Source organism: Myotis davidii, unplaced genomic scaffold (assembly GCF_000327345.1).
Source record: "Myotis davidii unplaced genomic scaffold, ASM32734v1 scaffold1, whole genome shotgun sequence".
Taxonomy (NCBI): Eukaryota; Metazoa; Chordata; class Mammalia; order Chiroptera; family Vespertilionidae; genus Myotis; species Myotis davidii.
Window position 1 is genome coordinate 5599060 of NW_006294681.1, and position 23739 is coordinate 5622798.

At 40.7% G+C, this 23739-nt stretch overlaps 1 protein-coding gene across 1 annotated transcript in view; it reads left to right on the forward strand.

Annotated features, from left to right (window-relative positions):
• The first annotated feature begins 22831 nt into the window (after positions 1–22831).
• The window catches only part of MOS (v-mos Moloney murine sarcoma viral oncogene homolog), a 1765-nt gene continuing 857 nt past the window's right edge, over positions 22832–23739 (forward strand). The window contains exon 1 of the mRNA XM_006769118.1: positions 22832–23736. Within this exon, the coding sequence (XP_006769181.1) occupies positions 22832–23736 (905 nt within the window). The remainder of the gene's footprint in view (positions 23737–23739) is intronic.

Here is a 23739-nt window from a genome sequence, read left to right on the forward strand (position 1 = left end):
TGTGCTATCATACTGGGTGTATGGTCGGCTGTGTGCGATTTTGCGAGTGTGGTAAAATCGCATAACAGCAAAATCGCATAACAGCCGAGCAAACACCCAGCAGCGCTGCTTATGCCTGAACGGTATGTGGAATGAAGTGGGCGGGCATCGGGAGGCCACTATGGCACGGGGCAAGCACTATGGGCATTCTATCTGAAGTGTACCTGGCGTATAAGACGACCCCCCACTTGGAGGCATATTTTTCAGGGCCAAAAAATCATCTTATACGCCGGCAAATACGGTAGATAGGATAGCTATATATTATACTGTATATTATACATTTATACATTTCAGGGATATAGATATTATATATTAATATGTTGATGTAGATATTATATATATTAAACTCTTCTAAGTATTTGTCCACATATTCCCTGCACATGGCAGATAATCAAAACCTATTTGTTGGCTGAAGGCCAATGATGGCTCTTATCTTTCTCAACCATCTTAATATTTCAGAAACATTTGTAAAAATAAATACTCTTTCAAAATTTGACTCTAAAAAGTTTGTAAATAATACTTTTAACACTCGGGTTTTCTTTGTTCTATAGAAGAAAGTTCTTTCACTACAATGGCCCAAAACTAGAGAAGCTTTGAGAATTCCAATTCTTGTAACTTTGTACTTCAAGAACTCTAACCATGGAGTCTTTAGCTCTAAATTGTCTACAAGTTGTGTGACTGTTAGATACGGGCATCACTAGATAGGATTCTTAAGGTTGTATTCATCATGTACTATGATAAATTCTCATAACAAATCATTTTGAAATCTCCTTAAATCGCATTTAAATTTTATTTTTCCTTTTTTCCTTAGCAATTAGGTCAGTGAATAAAAAGCCACCAAAGGGGACCTTTTCATTTGCTTATTCTACACAGACTGAAAATCAATTTGTCCTTTAAAAAAAGAATCAAAACTAAAGTGTATGACTAAAACAGACCTTTGAAGTTGCCACTTCACTTTTACAGATGAGTCCAGGGAATGAAGGCTTCTGTGCAAGGCCATACATCTAGGATCAGGGCCCAGGACTTGAGCTCTTTCAGGTGGCTGAAGTTTTTCCACTGGGATCAGCCCTATTTGAAGGGAAGGGCATAATAAAACATGCAAGGCTACAAGTCTCATGCTCTAAAAGGCTCATGCTTTACCTTAACTTTTCAAATTCTGGGAAGATGACAAATTCTTTGTCTGCCTCCCTTGTCAGTGCTACTACTATCCTCATTGTACAGATAAAGAAACTAAGGCTCCGAGATAGTGACTTGCTAGAAGTGATGGGATTTGTACCAGGTGATTTGACTCCAGACTTTACCACTAGAGTTTTAGGAGATCCAATATCCAGGCATCCAGAAGAAGAGAAGTAGGGGGTTGAGAGTTGGGGAAACAACACTCCCAAAATAACATGAGCTGTTTTCCCTGAGCTCAAAGAGGTTCAGTACTTGCCAGATAGGTTTACCCAAAAAAGATCCTTTCCATCAAGTCAGTGAAAATATAATGAACACTTTCTCACACACACACACACACACAAACACAAACCAGGAACAATATCTTGGAAATACAAGGAAGTTTTTTTTTTTAAATATATTTTATTGATTTTTTACAGAGAGGAAGGGAGAGAGATAGAGAGTTAGAAACTTCGATGAGAGAGAAACATCGACCAGCTGCCTCCTGCACATCTCCCACTGGGGATGTGCCTGCAACCCAGGTACATGCCCTTGACCGGAATCGAACCTGAGACCTTTCAGTCCGCAGGCCGACGCTCTATCCACTGAGCCAAACCGGTTTCGGCGAAATACAAGGAAGTTTTAATGAAGCTACAGTCTTGGTTAAGAAAATTTGCAGGAAATATGAGGATAAATGAAAAACAGAAGAACACATAGGTCCCAGATGCCTACAATTTGAAAGAGAATCTGTCAGAACTGACACCAGACTTACCTGAAACATTGAATGAGAGAAGTCAGTGGAGTCATATTCCAACCAAGTTGTCAAACAGCTGTTCAAGCAAAATAGGAGTTCTGACACGTAAGAATTCAGAAATTACGTTGTATTTTTTAAAAATTAACAAATACAGAAGCAAAAACTGAATTTATATAAACATCTTAAGAAAGCAGAAGAAATAAGGGAGTGGTGAACAATAATGCTAATAACTCGTAGCTAAATCTAGTTTTGATCATTTGTTAGTGACTAAGAATTTGAAACAGATACATTCTAATGTATTGCAGATGTCTTCAATGGGTATTTTGTAATCATAAAAGTGGCTAGGACTTACATATCAAGTTTCGATAAACACATAATCATACCTGAAAAGAGGAGCAAAAGAACTGGAGACTTTGACAGGAAGCCATATAACAAGGTGATGTGGAGTGAGATTTGTAAAATCTAGTTTAGGGAACAATGTGGAGCAAAAAACAATACTAGAGAAGCACAACTCTTCAAAGGAACCTGGAGAGACCTCCAAATATTGCTTTTAGGAGAGGCGATAATGGCTACCTTGAGGTATCAGGTTTAGAATCAAGTACAGCAAGTCTGATTTGGGGGACTGGATTTGATGCAAGTCTGCCTCAGCACTCCCTGCCCAAGTATGATTCCCTGACAAACAGGATCTATTCAATTTTTTTTCCTTCATTCTACAGACATTGATTGGATACTGACTATACATCAGGCTTTATTCCAAGGGCTGTGCATACCGTATTGAAAGACAAGTTCCTATTCTCATAGAGGTTACCTTCTGTTGGAGTAAGCTCCGGGGAGTGAAAGTAAGCAGGTTCCCTGCTCCTGGTCAGAATGATCCAAAGTATACCCAGGACCCTGGTGATAAGAAACTACACCTACTTGTTTGCTTCAAGTCTATGGGATTGGGTCTCAAAGGTGGACAGCTATGCTCTCCAAACGTCACCCCAGTCGCCACTCATTCCCCATCTCAGACATTTTCAGATCATGAGGACCCAGTCTGAATGGGTAAAATGGAGATGCTGTGGTTTTTAGAGATCACACTCATGATAAAAACTGGGGGATGAGCTGGGAGGGGAGCTACTCCATTCCTCCCTACCTCTCTCTCCCTGTGGCTACCCAGCTGCAAGCAAAAGATCTTGATAGGATTCTGGCTTACAGACTCCTGAATTTTTTGGTGCAAGTATAACTTGGGGAGATACCAGTAACATGGCCAAGTATGGTCAAGCAGAGTGTGGATATCAGGAGCAACCTGGAGACAGCATGAGTGCAGGGCAGCCACGGAGGCACCCGGCACCGTGGGAAAGGAAGCTGTGGGAAAGCATTTAGCACCTATGGAAATGGGGGACCTGTAATGTTTAATAGGTATATTTGAAACTTTAATGAGGCATAAAAATTGATAATATATTGAGTCACATAAAAAAACAATAAACTGCCCCCCCCCCAAAAAATAGTAAGATAATTCAAAGGACATGGTAGAATCTTGAATTCTACAAATTCTCAAATTCTGATCAATAGGACAAATTCTCAGAAGCGGAATCCCTAGGTTGAAGAGTATTTGAAATTTGAAATCTAAAAGATATCACCAGATTGCTTTACAAGAATGTTTTAGTGCTCAATTTCTGTAACACTACACATTCCTAATATGTAAAAACACTACCTGCACCCCCTTCCCCCCACCACACACACACACCTCCTTAAACCAGTAAGTAATAAGCATTACATTTCTTTTCAGTTTTGTGTGTCGGGTGGGAATAAAAAAGATATTTCAATCGTGACTTTATTTGCTATTTCCCTGACTTACTAGTAAACTTGAACATCTTTTCATTTATTTGGTGGCCAATTGCATTTTTTTCTCTTGCATGAGTTGCCTGTTTATATACCTTTTGCTCATTTTCACTAGATGCTTATTTCTAGTGAATCTGTATGTTTTCTTTGTGTAATAGAGAAATTAATCATTTGTCATCTTCATTATAAGCTTTTTCTAGCAATATTGTTTTGTTCATGCCTTTGGAATCAAAAGGCATCATAGATACCATTTTTAAAGTTGTGAATTTTTGTATAGTCATAATACATAAAAATTTTTCTCTGGCCCTAGATTTTCAGGCTTTATTATATGGGATAGGATCTCAGGATTAGAATTACTGGGTTAAAGACTAACTTTATCACTCTTCCCAAATTTTTTCATAAGGTTTTTATTGTTTTATATTTTTATAAAAAATTTCAGTCTATTTTTTTATATCAGGTATAAGATACTGATATAATTTTAATTTTTTTGAGAAAAGTAGATGGTTGTGCTGGCATCACACTATAGACTCTCTTCAATGAACTTCCACATTTGTCATATATTAGCTGGAGACTTTATTGATATGCTTAAGGTGACTTTAGGGTTGGTTCTGATGAGTGTGGCAAATCTCCTCTCCAATGTTCCTTTTCATGGTTTTCTTCACTATTGTCCTAGACATTTTGTTCAACATAACTTTAAGAATACAGGGTGCCTGGCAGGCATGGCTCGGTGGTTGAGCATCGACCTATGAACTAGGAGGTCATGGTTCAATTCCCGGTCAGGGCATTATGTCCAGGTTGTGGGCTCCATCCCCAGTGTAGGGCCTGCAGAAGACAGCCCGATCAATGATGTTCTCTCATCATTGAGGTTTCTATCTCTCTCTCCCTTTCCTGTTCTCTCTGAAATCAATAAAAAAAATACTTAAAAAAAAAATACAGGGTGTCCCAAAAAAATGTATACACATTTTTCTGTAGATTCTATTACATTTAAAAAATGAAATGTATTTTTGATAAACATTGCCTTTATAATTATTCAAAGTGTGCATACATTGTTTGGGGACACCCTATATTTTATTCAATTATGAAAAAGAACCCTGTTTTTTCTAATTCTAGTCTCATTGGAAATAGCATTATATTTAGATGTTAATTTTGAGAGAAGTAACATAATATAAATAAATCATTGCACCCAAGAACATCAAAGACCTTTCCATTTTTTAAGATTTTGCTTACTGTGTTGTAATATTAAAGATTATTAATATTGGCCTTCAATCTACCTTGTTAAAAAACTTTTCCTATGTAATTTAAAATGTATCTTCACATTTCACATCTAGATTTGCATTGCTAGAACATAAGAAAGCAGTTAATTTATTTTACCATTTATATCCTATCTACTAACCAAAGTTGCATGATTATTCTAATTGGTTGGTTTTTTCCTCTCTTCTCTGGGGCTTGCCAAAGTGTGCATTCATATCATCAGTAAAAACAAATAAACAAACAAATAAACAAACAAAAAAACTTTTATGTATTATCTAATGTCCATGCCAGTCATTTCATGTTCTTAAATTTACTAAAATCTCCAAGAAAAATGTTAAATAATAATGGTGACATGCGTTGCTTTCTCGTTCCTGGGGTTCATGGCATGCAGTGTCCCCATTTGCTTTCCCTCCCCCCGCAGCTGGAAGAAGGGCCCAGTGGTGACCCCACTGTGATTCTGCACACAGGACATTGCCTTAGCACAGTGTCAACAACTTTTTCTGAAAAGGGCCAGAGAGAAAATAACTTGGGTTTTGTGGACCATCTGCTCTCTGTCATGTCTGCTCAATTCGGCCATTGTAGCTCAAAAGCAGCCGTCGGCAGATGTAAATAAATCGGCGTGGTTATGTTGCAATAAAACGTTTTTGACAAAAGCCGGCAACAGACAGGATTGTCCCTCATGTTATGGTGTGTGTACCTCGCCCTAAAAAATGGGAGTTTTCTGCTTGCTTATGTTCCTGAGTGACTGCATGGAACAGACTACCTACCCACCAGGACTCCTATGAAAGAAAAATAATAAGGAGGTTTTGGGACGCCCTTGCCATGGCAATTTAGCCTTCATCCTAATTAGTACATCAACATAAGATATTGGAAAGAAAAGAACAATAAAATAAATCAGAAGAAAGTAAATAGATAAAACGAGTTAAGGGTGGATTCAATGAGGTAAGAATTAGAAAAATAAATGTGAAATGAATACTTTGCAACAACAACAAAAAATCAATAAGGTAGAAAAATCTTTGGTGATCCTTGCTAAATAAAAAAGAGATAAAAGAGTAAAAGAATTATAAAAGACTACTATTTCTAACTCTATTGAAGTTATTTTGCAAATTTAGAGAAAATGGATGGTTCCCTAACAAAATATTAATTACCAAGACTTAAGAACAAGTAGAAAATTGGACTAAGTCAAATACCATAAAAAAGAAGGGAAAAGTGATTAAAATTCTATTATTTGACAAAAGACCAGCACCCCATGGATAAAAGTCATAGCTGAATTCCCCCTAACCTTGCAAGAGCATGTATTCATTCATTCTGTAAACATTGACTGAGCGCTCACCACCTGCCAGGCAAAATTATGGCCGGAGACAAAAAGCAGTGAACAAAAGATAGTCCCCCCCTACATGGAGACTGCATTTTACTGGAGGGAGACAGACGATAAATAAATAAATGAATAAATACATGATGCACACCGTGGTGATAAATGCTGTGGAGAAAAGCAAAATGGGGTGTGGGAGCCCTGGCAGCGTGGCTTTGTTGCTTGGAGCATCATCCCGAACACCAAAAGGTTGTGGGTTCGATTTCTGGTCATGGAACATACCTACATGGCAGGTTTGATCCCGGGTCAGAGCATATACACAAGGCAACCTAGCACTGTTTCTCTCCCCCCCAACCCCCCCACCCCCACCTTCCTCATTCTCTAAAAGCCATAAGAACAAATCCTTGGGTGAGGATTGAAAATAAAGAGCCCTGGCCCAAGTGGCTTTGTGGTTACAGCATTGACCCAAGCATCAAAGGGTCGAAGGTTCTATCCCCATTCGAGGGTACCCACCTGGGTTGCAGGTTCAGTCCCTGCCCCCAGTCAGGGCCATGTGGGAGGCAACACATGGACATTTCCCTCTCCCCCTCCCTCTGTTCCACTCTCTCTAAAGATCAATGGAAAATATATTCTCAGGTGGGGATTAACAAAAAGAAAAAAATGCAGGGTGTGGAAGACAGTGAATACTCCTAGTGATAGTGAAGGTCTCTAATGGCAGATTTTTGCATGTGATTATTTGTACTCTGCATATCCTCTTAGAAGAAACTTCTCTTCTGTTTTGCCCATTTTTAAATTGGATTGTTTGGTTTTTTAACTGCCGGGTTTTGAGCGTTCTTGATACGTTCCAGATTCTAGCCCTTTGTTGAATGTGTGGTTTGCAAAGGTTTTTCCAGTTTGTGGCTTGTATTTTCATCCTCTTGGCAGGGTCCTTTGCAAAGCAAAAGTTTTAAATTTTCATGAAGTCTCATTTACCAATTTTTCCCTTTAAGGATCATGCTTTTGGTTTTCAGTCAAAGAAGTTTTGGTGTAACCTTAGATCTTGAAGATTTCTCACATGTCTTTTCCTAAAAGTTTTATAGCTTTATGTTTTAAATTTAAGCACTTGATGCATTTTGAGATAATTTTTTTATAAACTGTGAGACTTAGAAAAAGGGTTTTTTGTTTGTTTGGTTTGCACTTTTTTGCCCAGAGATGTCCAATTGCTCCAGCAATCATTTATTGAAAAGGTTATCTTTCCTCTTTTGAATTGATTTTAAATCTTTGTCAAAAATCAGTTTGGATCTATTTCTGTATTCTCTACTCTCTTCCATTGATCTATGCGCTTATCCCTCCACCAATACTTCATGGTCTTAATTACTACAGCTATATAACCAGTCTTAAAATGGAGTGGACCAATTCCTCCCATTACTCTTATCAAAATTATTTTAGCTCTTCTGGTTTCTTTGCAGTTCCATATAAACTTTAGAACACTATTTAATTATTTTATGTATGTATGTTAATCTTCACCTGAGGATTCCCCCACCACCACCCCCATTGATTTTTAGAGAAAGTGGAAGGAGAGGGAGAGACACAGAGAGAAAAACAATGGTGAGAGAGACACCTATCAATTGGTTGCCTCCCACATGCACCCCGACCAGGACCAGGGATTGAGCCTGCATCCCAGGGACGTGCTCTTGACCTAAATCAAACCCACGATACGACCCTTCAGTCCAAGGGTTGATGCTCTAAACTTGCTGAACTAAACTGGCAAGTGCTAGAACACTCTTCATTCCTAAAATAGAGAATTTGATAGGAATTGCGTCAAATCTAAATATCAATTTGGAGACAATTGACATCTTTACAATGTTATCTTCCAATCAATGAACCTAGTATGTCTCTCCATTTACTTAGGTCTTCTTTCATTTCTTTAATCGATGTTTTGTAGTTTTCAACATACTGTAAATGTTTTAGATTTTCTCTCTCTTTCCTTCTGAGTGATAGTGAGTGGGATTGTATTTTTAGTTTAAGTGTACATGTGTTCATTGCTAGTATATAGAAATACAATTGATTTTATATATTTATCTTTCATCCTGTGACCTTAATGAACTCACTTATTAGTTCAGGGTTTATTTTATTTCATTGTAAATTTGGGGGGCTTTTCTCAGATATAAGCATGTCATCAGCAAATAGGAACAATATTATTTCTTTCTTTCTGATTTCTATGAGTTTTCTTTTTCTTCTCTTGCTTTATTGCACTAGCTAAAACTTCCAGTACTATGTTGAATAAACGTGTTGGGAGCAGACATCCTTGCCTTCTTCCCAATCTCAGGCAAAATATTTCAGCCTTTCACCATTGAGAATTCTGTTATGTGTAGGTTTTTATAAATACCCTTTATTAAATGAAGAAAGTTCCCCTTTATTTTTAGTTCATAAAGAGTTTTGTCATAGATGAGTGTTGAATTTTTCAAAAGTTTTTTTCCTGAATCAATTGATATGCTGATGTGACTTCTGATTCAGCCTGCTAATATGGTGGATTGCATTTTTAATTTTCAAATACTAACTGCTGACTAACTTTGCATTCCTTGAATAAACATCACTTGTACAATGTTTTATATGTTGTTGAATTCTACTTGTTAACATTTTGTTAATGATTTTGGCATCGATATTCATGAGGAATATTGGTCTGTTGATTGCATTTCTTGTACTGTCTTTGGTTTTGGTATCAAGGTAGTAAGTACTTGCCTCATAAAATGAATTTGAAAGTGTTCCCTTCTCTTCTGTGTTTTGGAATAGATTATGTAGAATTGGTGCTAATTTTTTTTTTAACCTTAGGAAGAATTCTCCATTAAAGCCATCTGAGCCTCAAGATTTCTTTGGGGAGAGTTCTGAATATAAGAATTTAATTTCCTTAATAATCATAGAATAATGCAAATTATGCATTTCATATTGGGTGAATTAGGGTAGTGTGTGCTTTTTGAGGAATTGGTCTATTTCATCTAATTTGCCAATTTATAAAAGAGAGTTGTTTGTAGTATCTCTTATTATTTTTTTATGTTTGCAAGGTTTGTAGTTATATTATCTGTTTCAGTCTTGATATTGGTAATTCGTCTTCTCTTTTATATGTCAGTCTTGACAGAGGTTTGTCAATTTTGTCAATCTTTTCAAAGAGCTCGATTTTGTTGCATTGATTTTTCCCTACTGCTTTTCTGCTATAATTTCATTGTTTTCTGAGCTCTATAATTCTTTTCCTTAAGCTTCATGTGGGTTTCTTTTGCTCTTCTTCTTTTAAGTTCTTGAGGTGGGAGTGTAGACTATTGATCAGAGATTTTTCTTCTTTCCTAATGTGAGCATTTAGTGTTACAAATTTCCTTTTGAGCACTGCTTTAGCTGTATCCCATAAATTCTGATATGCTGTATGCATATCAATCCAATGTTGGTTTTGTTTTTTTTTCGACTTCCTTTGAGATTTCTTCTTTGACATAAGGATTATTTTGAAGTGTGTTATTTGGTTGCAAAATGTTTGAAGATTTTCTTGTTATCTTTCTGCTATTCTTTTCTAACTTCATTCTATTGTGATCAGAGAATACACTCTTTTTGGCTTCAATTTTTACATTTGTTGATTTCTGGTTTTTGGTTGTTTTCTTATTGATATACAGGGTGTCCCCAAAAATGTTTATACACTTTAACAACTGATAGCTCAATTTTGAAAATGAAATGTATTTTAATAAACACTGCCTTTATAATTATTCAAATTGTTTGTATACATTTTTTGGGGACACCCTATATTCCATGGACACTTGAAAAGACTGTGTATGCTGCTGTTGTTAGGTGGAATATTCTAGCAATGTCAATTCGATACAGTAAATAATGAAGTACAAAGAAACATGTTGAACTATACCATGAATATGCAATCAGTAAAATACAGATTGGGGAAAGTCTACAGATAAAATGGCCCACATGCTTCCACAGATAAATTGTGTGTTGTTGGGGTTTTTTTTAAAAAAGAGGGGGGTGATGGAGGGAGTCCATAGATTAAAGGCCTTAAAAAAAATACACATCAGGGTAAAAATCATATCTGATAATAACCATAGTGTCTGGGGATGGACATATCCTATATAATAAAAGGGTAATATGCAAATAGACCAAACAGCAGAACAACTGAACCAATCAAAACGTAAAATATGCTAATGATATGCTAAGGCTGCTCAACTGCTCGCTATGAGGTGCACAGGGGGCAGATGCTCTGACCAGTAGGTCAGCTTGCTGCTGGGTTCCGGCTGATTGGGACTGAGCAAGCTGGACATGCCCTGGAGCCCTCCCTGCAGCCCCTCCCTGGCCCAATTGTGAACCGGTAGGGTCCCTCAGCCTGGCCAGTGCCCGCTGGCAATCCACACCCCCTCGGGATGTCGGAGGGCTGGAGAGCTGGTTTCAGCCTGATCCCCAGGCCACTCCCCTTGGGGAGGGTGCCAGATGCAGGGCTCATGGCTGGCGAGCGCTGCTGCGGCAGTGCGAGCCTCTCCCAGTTGGGATTGATTGGGCATGAGCCCATGGCAGGCATAGTGGGGCTGGGAGGAGCAGGAGCAGCAGGCAGGAGCTGCAGGCAGTGTTGGACTGCGGGTTTCGGCCGGATCCCTGCAGGCCACCCAGAGGGACCCCACCCGTGCACAGATTCATGCATCAGGCCTCTAGTAGGTGATAAAAACCATTAACAAGACACAAGGAAGTGATTACTATAAAAGTAAGGTTAGGGGTTACTTTTAGTAAGAGAGGACTGTGTTGGGATACATGGAGGGGTGACTGGGATGGCTGGCAACGTTTTATTTATTAGCTTGTGGTTTTACTTCTTGACTTGGATGATGGTTACAAGCAGTAGCTTGCTGGTATTTAACAGCTGGCTCTCTAGAGGGAAAAGAAAGCCCTGACTTTTAGCATTTCCTGTTTCCATCATGTAAATACTACCACCATGGCCAATTTCAAGCTACCAACATGATGTCACTGGATGTGAAGTTGGGAAGACATTGAACAAACAACTCTTAGGAGACTGTGAATCAACTTCAGCACAACACTGGAAGGGTAGGTTCTTTATAATAATTCACTAAGCTGTACATATATTTTTTGAATATTTTAATTTTAAAGTTAAAAAATAACAAAATTTTAAAAAATGAATAGCACTGGATAAATGGCTGGTTCTAGGACTGGAACAAGAAATAAAATGAGCCTAAAACATCTTTTAGTGTCAGAAAATAAAGAAGTGCACAAAAATAGCAATAAAAACCCCATATGGCAGAGGTATGTCAAAGGAACACAGTAGCCCATTGAAGAGTTCCCAATGGCCAAAGCTGTAACAATTTGAGCAACAAGATAAAGTCATACTGGATTATAATCCAAAGTATAAAGTAAATATTTATGACTGCATACTGATGTAAATGACTGAGTGAGGGAGAATAGATACATCTTTGTGCAGAAGAATCCAAATTTTTAATTTAAGAAGCCACCTAACTCCCTCCCTATTAAGTATGGACTACACATGGTGACTTCTCTCCAAAGGGTACAGTACAGAAAGGGAGGGGGAGGGGCCAAAATAGAGACTTTAGAGCAGAAAATCCTGACAAACACTGCCTCATCCAGGTGATCAAGGTCAATGTCAACAGGAATAAGTCATGTTGGTATTGTGCACCCTTGATAGGGTGTGATGAAAATGGAACTTTACCCCGTGGTCTTCCTTCCAAAAACCCATAACCTCAGTCTGATCATGAGAAAAATGTCAAGACAAATCCCAAATGAGGGCAAGTCCGCAAAATACTTGACCAATACTCCTCAAAATTGTCAAGGCCTTCGAAACAAGAAAAATTGGAGAAACTGTGAAAGGCAAGAGGAGCCTAAGGAAGTAGGATGACTGATTGTAGTATATCCTGAATGGGATCCTGGGACAGAAGAAAGATCACATAAAAACTAAGGACATTTGAGTAAAGTAAGGACTATTGTTAATAATGTACCAACATTGGCCATTAACTGTGACAAATGTGCCATGCTAATAAAAACTATTAGTTATAGGGGAAACTGGGTGTGGGTTATATGGGAACTCTCAGTACTGTCTTAGAATTTTTCTGTATATTTAAAACAGTTCTAAAATAACAAGTCTATTTAAAACTCTCTGTTTATTCCATATTTCTTCCTTGTGAAAACCACACAGTCAGGCTAACTCTGATCCTGAACCTCAAATGGGCCCTTGGTGTTGCCTAGCATTATGACTACTTCATCCTAATCCAGGAAGTCACATCTCCTGTTTCCTCACATCTCCTACACCCTCCTCCCCAGTCCCAGCTGATGGTCTTGCTTCTTCTTTTACCAAGAAAATAAAAGCAAACCGGAGAGAATTTCCACCTCTTTTGACCACCAACTCTAAGTGTCTACCTGCATCTGCAACTCTGCCTTCCTTCCTATTAAAATAAGTGAACTATCCACACACTGGTTTGAGGTCAGCTACTTCATTCCTGCACTGGATTCCATCCTCTCTCCCCACAAAGCATTACTTCCCTCCTTTTGTAAGATCATTACCATCCGTATGCGGATATACTGTAATGTGTTGACCCCATATTCCCCTCTACTTTTCCCATTCTTCTAATCCTCTTGATAGCAAACTGCCCTGCCCTCTTTCGAGTTGTCTATACTCACTATCACCATTGTTTAAAATATAGGGCATTAATAGGAAATCTGAAGTATGGTAAGGCCAACAGATCAGAAAATGACACTGCCACTGAAAAGAGAGTTTGTTACGCACAGTCCCCAAGAGGTGGGAGGAATGCCTCACCATTGTGGGGGCCACACAGGGGAAGCAATGGACTCAGTAAGGAGGCAGAGGGTGAGGGAACAACCATGAGCAAAAGCCTGTGGTTCCCACAGGGAGGAACGGGTGAGGCAGGGTAAAGAGGCTGAGACTCACGGGTTTGAATCATTTCAGTAGGCTCTGGGCATAGAAGCTGTCAGTCGTTGTCTGGTCCGTGGCCTTAGGAGATTATTAGGGCAGGTGGATAGTGGCTCAGAGTGCGAGGATTGGGAAGATGGGGCTATGGATCCATTGGTTTATATTTGCTCAGGAAGGAGTTATTTACTATCTCTAGGAACTGGCTGCCCTGGGAAGGGCAGACCCTCCAGAGTCAGCAAGGCCCTAGCTGCCAAAGCATCAGAGTATCCTATATAATAAAAGGCTAATATGCAAATCAACTGAACGGTGGACGACCAGTCACTATGACGTGCACTGACCACCAGGGGGAAGACGCTCAATGCAGGACCTGCCCCCCTGGTGGTCAGTGTGCTCCCACAGAAGACAGGCTTGCTGCTGGGAGCTTCTCCCACCTCCACAGCACCGCTGCTATACACTGCTGGCTTAGGCCCGCTCCCCTGCGAGAGGGCGCAGGTCGGGCTGAGGGACCTCCCCAAGTGCACAAATTTTGTGCACCAAGCCTCTAGTAGAAAATAAAAGACATGGTTAAGGCCCTGGCTGGGGGAGCCCAGTTGGTTAGAGCATCATCCTGAAACACCATGTGGATAATAAGGATTTATAGAGTCAGGGAGGCTAAATTCAAGATTCGCACTCAACAAACAGTGCCCTGAATGTCCTGCATGGTCCTCTCCCCCTGTACCCCAAAACTTCCAGGAGGCCACTGTCCTGAGCAGAGGTGGCCCCCAACAGTGTGTGCTGCTGTGCCTGTAGTGTCACAGCCTTCATGTGATGAATCTGAGTGAACTTCGGAGTGGTTTAAAAATTGGGGAATAATCCTTTCTAATCCTCTTATAATTGCTATTGAATCATAAATTTCCTGTAATTAATAGAATCAAGGCCCAGTTGGTATAGTGGCATTTTTTCAGGGCCGTCAGTGGAGTAGCACTAACACTCCATGCATCATATAGATGTTTGATAGAATCCGTGTTTCTCTAGGGATAACTGTATACCTGCTCCACCCACCCCCAGGGACCAAGCTCCTCAGGCTTTTTTCTTCTTGTGCCAAACCAACAATTGTAGATAATGAATAGCCCCAATTACTTTTCCATTAACTGCTGGAATTTGGCAGTTGCCCCAGAAATATCTTGGGATGTTCATTCAAAATTTAAAACCACAGATGACACATGAAGGCAGCTCTAGCTTTGCCCCCCCAGCCCTATGTATATGTTAATAACCACCAATTAAGTCCAGTACCGAGGACTAACAAATAGGTACAATGGAGTAATCTAAAGGCTTCTACTCTGAGTGCAAGAGTGTATGCACACTCATCTTTATTCATCATTGTCTTGAATTCCTCCTCATCACTACAGGCTTAATAAGGTTTCTAAGTTATACATGGCATATCACTAACTGATCACTCTTTAATAAGATTTCATGCGTCCTAAATATAATATGCTTTTCTAGACCTCTCCATAAGTCTATAGAAATTCAATTAAAACCATTGCTGAGCAACATGGAGAAAACATAGGCTCTATTTGTGAGGGAGAAGGCAGTTCTCCTGGCTTAAAATTTTCATTTATAGTTTCCTACTCCTCAGAACCAGAGGGACTGGTTGGATTTGGGATTGAAACTCTTGGATTTGGGCTTCCGCTCAGCCTCTAACTTCCCATAGGCATTTGCTTTCAGAACAGGAAGATACTGGTTTGCCAGATATCTGGCACCTGCCTGCTGGCCACATTATTGAACTACTTCTATTAAAATGTTGAAAATTGTTCCAGTTGGTGCCAGCACTGCTCAGATGTCTCCCCAGGTGGAAGAGCAATTTTGGCATTATCTTTTCACTGATCCATATAATCCCATTGGGAAATTGCAATCTAATCACATAATCTAGTGGTTAAGCCACTGAGACCCAGCACTTCCAATCTCTATGAGTGGTGTTGAGATGCTTCTTATAAAATGAACACTGGTCTCGAGAGAACACCCTCTATAACCACTGAGTTTCAAACTTCCTCTATTCTCCCAGCCACCTCCATCAAGAGCCCCAGCAGCCACCGTGCATGGACAGCAGCCTAATCACCCTGCCAAAGCCTACTGTGTCAGATCCAGGAGAAAGCTTGGCTCTTGGGCACCTGGGTCATTTCCCTACCTGTTCCTAGTGGCTTCAGCCTTCCAAGGTGTAGGTACCTGTCCCTTGCCCCAAATAGACAAGTAAAGGAGGACTTCTACTCAGTCGAGTTCTGAGAGCTGCTTGCAATTGGCTCTCATTGGGGACAAGAGCACTCTACCTTCTAAAGGCCTAAATAAATGGAGAGATGTACCATGTTCATTGATTGGAAGACTAAATCCTAAAATGTCAATCATTTTTAATTTTTTATATATATTCAATACAATACTAATCAACTTCCCAGCAGTTTTTAGGAATTGGTCATTTGATTATTAAAAGCATATATAGAAATGCAAAAGATCTAGCATAGATCTTTCTCTCTTTCTCCCTCTCCCTTCCTCTCTCTCTCAAATCAATAAAAGCATGTCCTTGGGTGAGGATTTTAAAAAAAGAATTTAGTCTTTTACTGTTAAATATGTTGTTAACTATAAATGTTTTATAGATGTCTTTTATCAGGTTAAGGGAGTTCTCTTTTATTAGTTTGCTGAGGCTTATTGTCATAAGTGGGTTTAAATATTAACACATGCTTTTTTACATTTGTGAAAAGTATTATATTTTGTCTCTTTTTCATGTACTAATAACATGGTGACTTAACCTTCGATTCCTGGGATAAACCCTACTTGATTATGATGCAGTCTCTTTTTTATATATGGTATTGATAACATTTTGTTAAGAAATTTTGTGTTTCTGTTCATGAGAGATGTTTCAGATGTTGCTCTCCAGCCTTCTCTGCCTTCTTTACAATGTTTTTGTTTTGTCTTGGCGTTATTCTGTCCTCATAAAAGGAGTTGGGAAAATGTTTCCTCCTCTATTTTCTGAAAGACTGTGTCAGATTTGTATCATTTTTTTCATGTGTTTCATATAAGCAGCAATATAGCCATATGGTCCTAGAGTTTTCTTTATGGAAATATATTTAACTACAAATAAAAATTCTTTAATAAATATGGAGGTATTCAAGTTTTCTATTCCTTTGTTAGTTTTGGTAATTTTTTTCTAAAGGAATATGTCCATTTTACTTAAGTTGTCAAATATATTAGCATAAAGTGTTCACAGTATTTTTTAAAAATATATCTATATTTTATTGATTTTTTACAGAGAGAAAGGGAGAGGGATAGAGAGTTAGAAAGATCGATGAGAGAGAAACATCGATCAGCTGCCTCCTGCACACTCCCCACTGGGGATGTGCCTGCAACCAAGGTACATGCCTTTGACCGGAATCAAACCTGGGACCCTTGAGTCCACAGACCGACGCTCTATCCACTCAGCCAAACCAGTTAGGGCCACAATATTTTCTTAATATCCTCTTAAGGTCTAGTGATATGCCCTTGTTCACTCCCAATACCGGTGATGTGTGTCTACTCTCTCTTTTCCATAATCAGTGTAGCTTGAGATTTATCTGTCTTACAGATTTTTAAAAAATCCTCACCAGATGATATGTCTTCATTGAACAAGGGACTATACAACCTAAAACCTAAAGCCATCCAAAATGGAGACTTATTGTAATTTCATATCTTCTAGTATGTTTCCCTGACCCTGCTTCTGCTGTTCAAAGTTGGAGTCGTGATTCTACTTCACCTGGATCAACACTCTTGTTAATGTGTTAACATATTTCTTTGGGTAGAAAAATGACACAAGTTACAGAGCGTCTGCTATGGGGTCATCTGGGACAAATTATTCTGTAGCCACCTCTCCTCCTTGGATTAGGCTGAATGTGGGGACCAATATGGACTCAAGTTATTAATAACATCTGGTCACATGATTGGACATTGTATATGGGTGAGAGCTGGGCCATATGGGATTGCAGTCAATTGTGGACGGGACCAAACTCTCCTTTTTTTTTGGTTTTTAAAATGTGTCAATGATAATTGGGATATATGAACCCCAAAATCAGCCTCCAATTACTTGGCCCATGGATATAAAAATTATACAGAACGTATAAGTGTTCACGGTATCCTAAATTAAGGATCCAGGGAATTCTCAGATGAAGATTCTACTCATCCCTCCCAGAAGCACCTGCAGCTGCCATCTGATACAGGTACCCTTTCCACACACTTCACTGTTTCACAGAAGACCTTTGCACAAATACATAAATGATTTTCAGAAATGTTCTGGGTAACCCAAGTAATGAGTTGCTGAAGTTGCTACATTAAATTCCTTATAGTTGTTCTACAAAAGAAGTGATTAAAAGAGCAAGTCAAACTAGAAGATTCTGAGAAGACCAGGGAGTTAAGCCACTGTGGTGTGTTTATGCTTCCCTATCTCTTATTTCTGTATACAGATTACAAGTAAACGACAGTCATGAAGTTTGAGACCATGATCTTTATTTCTGTAAGAATTTGGTATGGTTGGCAAAATTTGTTCCAACCAGGAACCTGAATTCAGCAAAGGAGGCTGCAGAATGAGTCACTAGACATTTGTAAGCTTCTGTCTTCCTTTCCTCACTGATCCATTGCTGTCCTGAGTCACCATATTTGGACTCCAGTACCCAGCTCTGCTGAGTTCAGGGTCCTCTAAACTCAAGTAGGAATCATATATTGAATCTTTCATCTAGTCAGTCAGTCTCTCTCTCTCTCTCTCTCTCTCACACACACACACACACACACACACACACACCCCTTATATTTTTTCTGTAACGGCCAATAAAATAACTTTTCCTGCCCAGGCTGCATGGGCACCACCATGTTTACATGTTAGGAAGGCATTTCCAGCTTTCCTCCATTGTACTGGACCATTACAGTGAATGGTTGTCTGCAATAGATACTCTGGAGACAACCCCACATTTTAATCTCCCTTTTATGGACCCTGGCACTATGATATCCTGAAACATCTAAAGGAAAACCAGTTAAATCACCACGCCAACCAGATCGATTCATGATGAGCCTGGAAGATGAGCTGAGGCCAAGGAAGGGCCCAAAACCTCTATACCTAATTTTTCCATCTTTTTCCTAAAGAGGGTCTCCTAATATGTAAAACTTTAGGCCCCACAAAACTTGGATCTGCCCCTGACCATATTATGTTACAAAAACAAAAGTAGCTGTACTGACGTGGAAGCGAGTCTATTATATATTGCTAAATATAAAATTCAAATTTCAGATTAGTATCAGCAGTAAAACTCTACTTAAGTAAAAAAAAAAATGTTTTTCAAGTTGGACTCTGCGATCTCCGTATCTTAGTAAAATACATGTATTCATTTATATCTTAGCTTTTTAATTAAAAAAAAAGCCAATGTGAATTTCGACCTTAGTTTATGCTTGTAAATAGTGATAAAACACTTCAAAGACTCCAATTCGCGCATGCCCTCACATGTTTTAACTTTCTGAAATTGGGGTGAAACCAGAGACCACTGGGAAACGGCCCCAGGGTGGCGCAGGGGCCACTCAGCGCGCACGCGCTCCGCGGGGTAGCAGCCGAGGGGGCCCTTGGAAGCGGAGTTCTGGGCATTGTGGTAACGACACTGACTTTAAAGGCATTTAAAATGTCTTCCAAAAGCTTACGTGATGATTCTGAATTGAAATGAAAGGAAGATAAAATGCTGCGTATAAGGGCAAGGAAACAGCAGTTTGGCGCACAATTGGCCTTAGCACAGCGCCTACGAGGGTGCCGGCCTCCACGTGCTCAGGCGCCCCCCGAAACAGACGGCCCACGGCCCCGCCACGGCGCCACGGCTCCCCAGGAGAGAGATGCACACAGACTCCGGGCCAGAGGCCTGGGGAGCCCTTCGTCGTGCAGGGGAGGCGGCGACGTCGTCGGTCCGGCTGCCTGACCAGAAGCCACTCACCTCCAGTAACTTGGGGACTCGGGCAGGGAGAGCCCCCCCTAATCCCGGGCGCAGGGCGTGGGAGCAGCGCCCAGGCCCTTTGCGGAGTCCGCCAGCCTCCGCCCACGGGGGACGCCCTCCCACAGTCAGTGCTCCCGAACCCCCAAGTGAGTTCATGGTGAGCCTGGAATCGCATTCCATGAGCTATTGATCCTGATACCTGTTGTCACAGCTTGCGGTCAGTGCCGCTGTGTGCCTGTACTGAGGTGACTGTCAGTAGTCATGCTGCCAAGGAAAGAGCAGAAAGAAAACGTAACGCCTCGACTCTGAGCATCAGAGAGCCCTTTGCTCCTCAGGAGGGGCACGCAGTCCCTTTCTCTCCTGTGTTTCATTTGCAGTTCGAGGCTAGACTGCCTACCCTGTTATCAAAAAATTTTTATTTTTTGCCGTTATGTGGGGGTGACAAGGTTATTACAATTAATCAGATCAGTGTTAACCCTCCTCATTTTCAGCATGTAACAATATGGCAACATGCTCTTACAGCTTTTAACCTCAAAAATTAAGTGCATGGCCCTGACCGGTTTGGCTCAGTGGATAGAGTGTTGGCCTGCGGACTGAAGGGTCCCAGGTTTGATTCCGGTCAAGGGCATGTACCTTGGTTGTGGGCACATCCCCAGTAGGAGATGTGCAGGAGGCAGCTGATCGATGTTTCTCTCTCATCAATGTTTCTAACTCTCTATCCCTCTCCCTTCCTCTCTGTAAAAAAATCAATAAAATATATTTTTTAAAAAATTAAGTGCACGAAGAAAATACTCAAACTTCAAATTGGTTTAGCTTATGATAAAGTGCGTTGCCTCAGTCCAGATAGAGTACACTTTAAACCAATACTTTCTCTTTTTTTAATATATTTTATTGATTTTTTTACAGAGAGGAAGGGGGAGGGATAGAGAGTTAGAAACATCGATCAGCTGCCTCCTGCACAATCCCTACTGGGGATGTGCCCAATACTTTCTAACAACTCTGTTTCTTCTTGGTTTAAACCCATATACATTGTTTTTTTAACGAGTTTCATCAATAATTAGCATTTAGGTATTACTTAACCCTGATCTCAGTATTTGGAATTCTGTTCATCCTGACAACAATCCTGATGTAGGCATCTTTTCTTCAGTTATTTTAGCAGATGAGAAAACTGAGGAACAGTAAGAAACTCAGGCCATCTTGCCCCAAAGACTGTTTTAAAACGTATACTCAATTAAATACTCCTGTGCAGATTGGCAGATGATAATTCTTATTGTTTGTTATCTTAGTTTCTTTCTTTTTCCTTTTTAATCGAGTGACCCAGCAATTCCATTTCTGGGAATATATCCAAAGAAACCCAAAACACTAATTTGAAAGAATACATGCACCACTGTGTTCGTCGCATCGTTATTTACGAGAGCCAAGACTTGGAAGCAGCCCAAGTGCCCATCAGTAGATGAATGGGTAAAAAAGCTGTGGTACATCTACACCATGGAATGCTACTCAGCCATAATAAAGAAGGAAATCTTACCTTTTGCTACAGCATGGATGGACCTGGAGACTATTATGATAAGTGAAATAAGCCAGACAGATGATGTTGGGGGGTGGGGAGCCATCAGTAGATGAATGGGTAAAAAAGCTGTGGTACATCTACACCATGGAATATACTCAGCCATAATAAAGAAGGAAATCTCACCTTTTGCTACAGCATGGATGGACCTGGAGACTATTATGATAAGTGAAATAAGCCAAACAGATGATGTTGGGGGGTGGGGAGGGGGGGTGAATGTACAGAGTACCACATTTTCATTAATACCTTATATTCTATGTAAATAATAAAACCAAACTTTGAAAAATGAGTTACTTATGCTAATATCTTAAAAATAACTTATATGACAACAATCACACCATTTTGCCTTACGTGTAATACCAAGGAGGTTAAGGTACTCTTTTGCACTTATTCAGCTAATATCCACAACACTCCTAATACCACGGAACAGGTTCAGAGCCCTAAATTATAATCCTAACTATGTGATGACTATTGAATAAATTTTGTAATATGTACTTATGACAGAATATAATTTTATTGCCTTCTTATTTTACTCTATTTACTGTCATCCTGTTATATTTCAGGTTTGATACAACTTTATTTAACTGCCATTTCTACTAAAATATTTCTACTAAAATAGTTTGCATATTTTAGATTTGTGCTACTATTAATCTGGACAGGGCTCCCCAACTTTTATTCCAAATAGAAAAGTTTACTTTAATAATGATTATCCTAATTTCTTAAATGAAAAGAGTGAGGCTTAAACAGGTTAAATATCACACACACTATCACATACTAAGGCAGACAGATGGTATAGAATAAAAGCTTGTGTATTAATATATCTTTTTAAAACCAATATATTTCAGAAGCATAGACCTATTATAAAAATGTGGTTTCATATCACCTATATGCTCTAAGTACAAAAATTCAAAATAAAATTTACCATTTGAATTTTTTTTAAATGTAGATTCTAACATTAACCTGTTTTTTTAATGAACAGGATAATGTTGTTGGTCTTTTCCAAAGATATGGAATAAAAATTAGTTTGTTGTTTTTTTGTTTTGTTTTGTTTTTATAACAATTAGAAAGGAAAAATTTATGGCTGGACAGCAAGACCCTGAATTTAATTTCAACATCCTAGTTTCCCACATTATATGCAGTGATTCTGGGTCAATTTTATTTCTTCAGATATTTTCCTCTCCCAGGATTTCCTCATATTTGTTATTTTTTTGAAGCTCTGATCATGGCTCTGAATCATTTTTTGTTCTTTTTTCCTCTCCCAACAGCTGTTTCAAGACTTCTGCAACTCATTTGCTGTGGAGCCTAGAGTCTCTCTTGCAAGCATGCTTACTGGGTGGGCTGAGCTGCCAGGGAACAGGATTGCTAGGAAGTCGATATGTTGCTAAGGAGTCTTGCTAATTTGCTCTGTAAGCTGAATGGAGTGTCAGAGAAATTTTCTTTCCCGCGATGAACTAGGAGGTGCATGTTTTGGCCTGTATCAGTGATTCTATTTGGATCCATTACTTTAAGGTTACGGGTTTTTTTTTACCCACATATATAGGTTGCACCTAGTTATCCCTGTAATCAGATAAACAAATGTCAGCTGTTCATATTTCAATCCTTTCTGCCAATAAGTGCTGGGAGTGACTTAATGCAGCTGGAGAGTAACACTGGCCATCATTATAGCCTGCAAAGTGTGAAATCGTACTGCTATGGCTTCTTCAGTCTGATTGCTGATAATGTTCAGAGGATGAGACTTGGGGGGGCGGGGGAGCCCATTTTAATACAATTAAGAAATAGTGTAAAAGAGGGGTGCTGTTCATCGGAGAGCTTGTTGTTGTAAGAATTCACTGTAAACGCTGAAGGGACATGCTTTCACCTGGAAGCTATTGCTGTGCTTCCTTCAGATTGTTTCCCCATCTGACAGACACCCTTGCTGAGTAACCGCACAGATGCGGCTCGATGGGAACATGAAGGAAGAGGAGAAAAGCCCCGAGGCGGGGCGAGGGAGCAGGCAGCCAGTCAGTCCTGCCCCCAGACTGATGGGGGTGCTCACTGACCCGAGCCGCTCTCGATCCACTTGGAAGAGGCCATGCCCTCGCCCCTCCCGCGGCGCAGTTACCTCCGGGGCGAGTTGTCTCCCTCCAGGCCCTGCAGCAGCCCCTCGGAGCTCCCAGGTGGGGCCGGGAAGCTCCTCCTGGGCACCACTCCGCCCCGGGCCCCGCGGCTGCCTCGCCGGCTGGCCTGGTGCACCATCGACTGGGAGCACGTGTGCTTCCTGCAGAGGCTGGGCGCTGGGGGCTTCGGCTCCGTGTACAAGGCGACCTACCACGGGGTGCTCGTGGCCGTCAAGCAGGTGAACAGGTGCACCAAGAACCGCCTGGCGTCCCGGCGCAGCTTCTGGGCTGAGCTCAACGTGGCGAGGCTCCGCCACGAGAACATCGTGGGGGTTGTGGCTGCCAGCGCGCGCACGCCGGTGGGCTCCAACAGTCTGGGCACCATCATCATGGAGTTCGGTGGCCATGTCACTTTACACCAAGTCATCTACGGCGCTACCAGCTCCCCCGAGGAGGAGGAGGAGGAGGAGGAGGAGCAGGCAGTGGAGTCCCACGGGGGTGCCGGAGGGGAGCTGAGTTTGTCCACGTGCCTGCGGTACGCCCTGGATATTGTCAACGGGCTGCTCTTCCTCCACTCGCAAAGCATCGTGCACTTGGACCTGAAGCCGGCCAACATCCTGATCAGCGAGCGGGACGTCTGCAGAATCGGGGACTTCGGCTGTTCCGAGAGGCTGGAGGGTCCCCCGGGCGTCCAGGCCCCTTCTCACCACCTGGGCGGCACCTACACCCACCGCGCCCCCGAGCTCCTCAAAGGCGAGACCCCGACGCCCAAAGCCGACATCTATTCCTTCGCCATCACCCTCTGGCAAATGGCGACCCGGGAGGTGCCTTACCCGGGCGAGCGGCAGCACGTGCTCTACGCGGTGGTGGCTTACGACCTGCG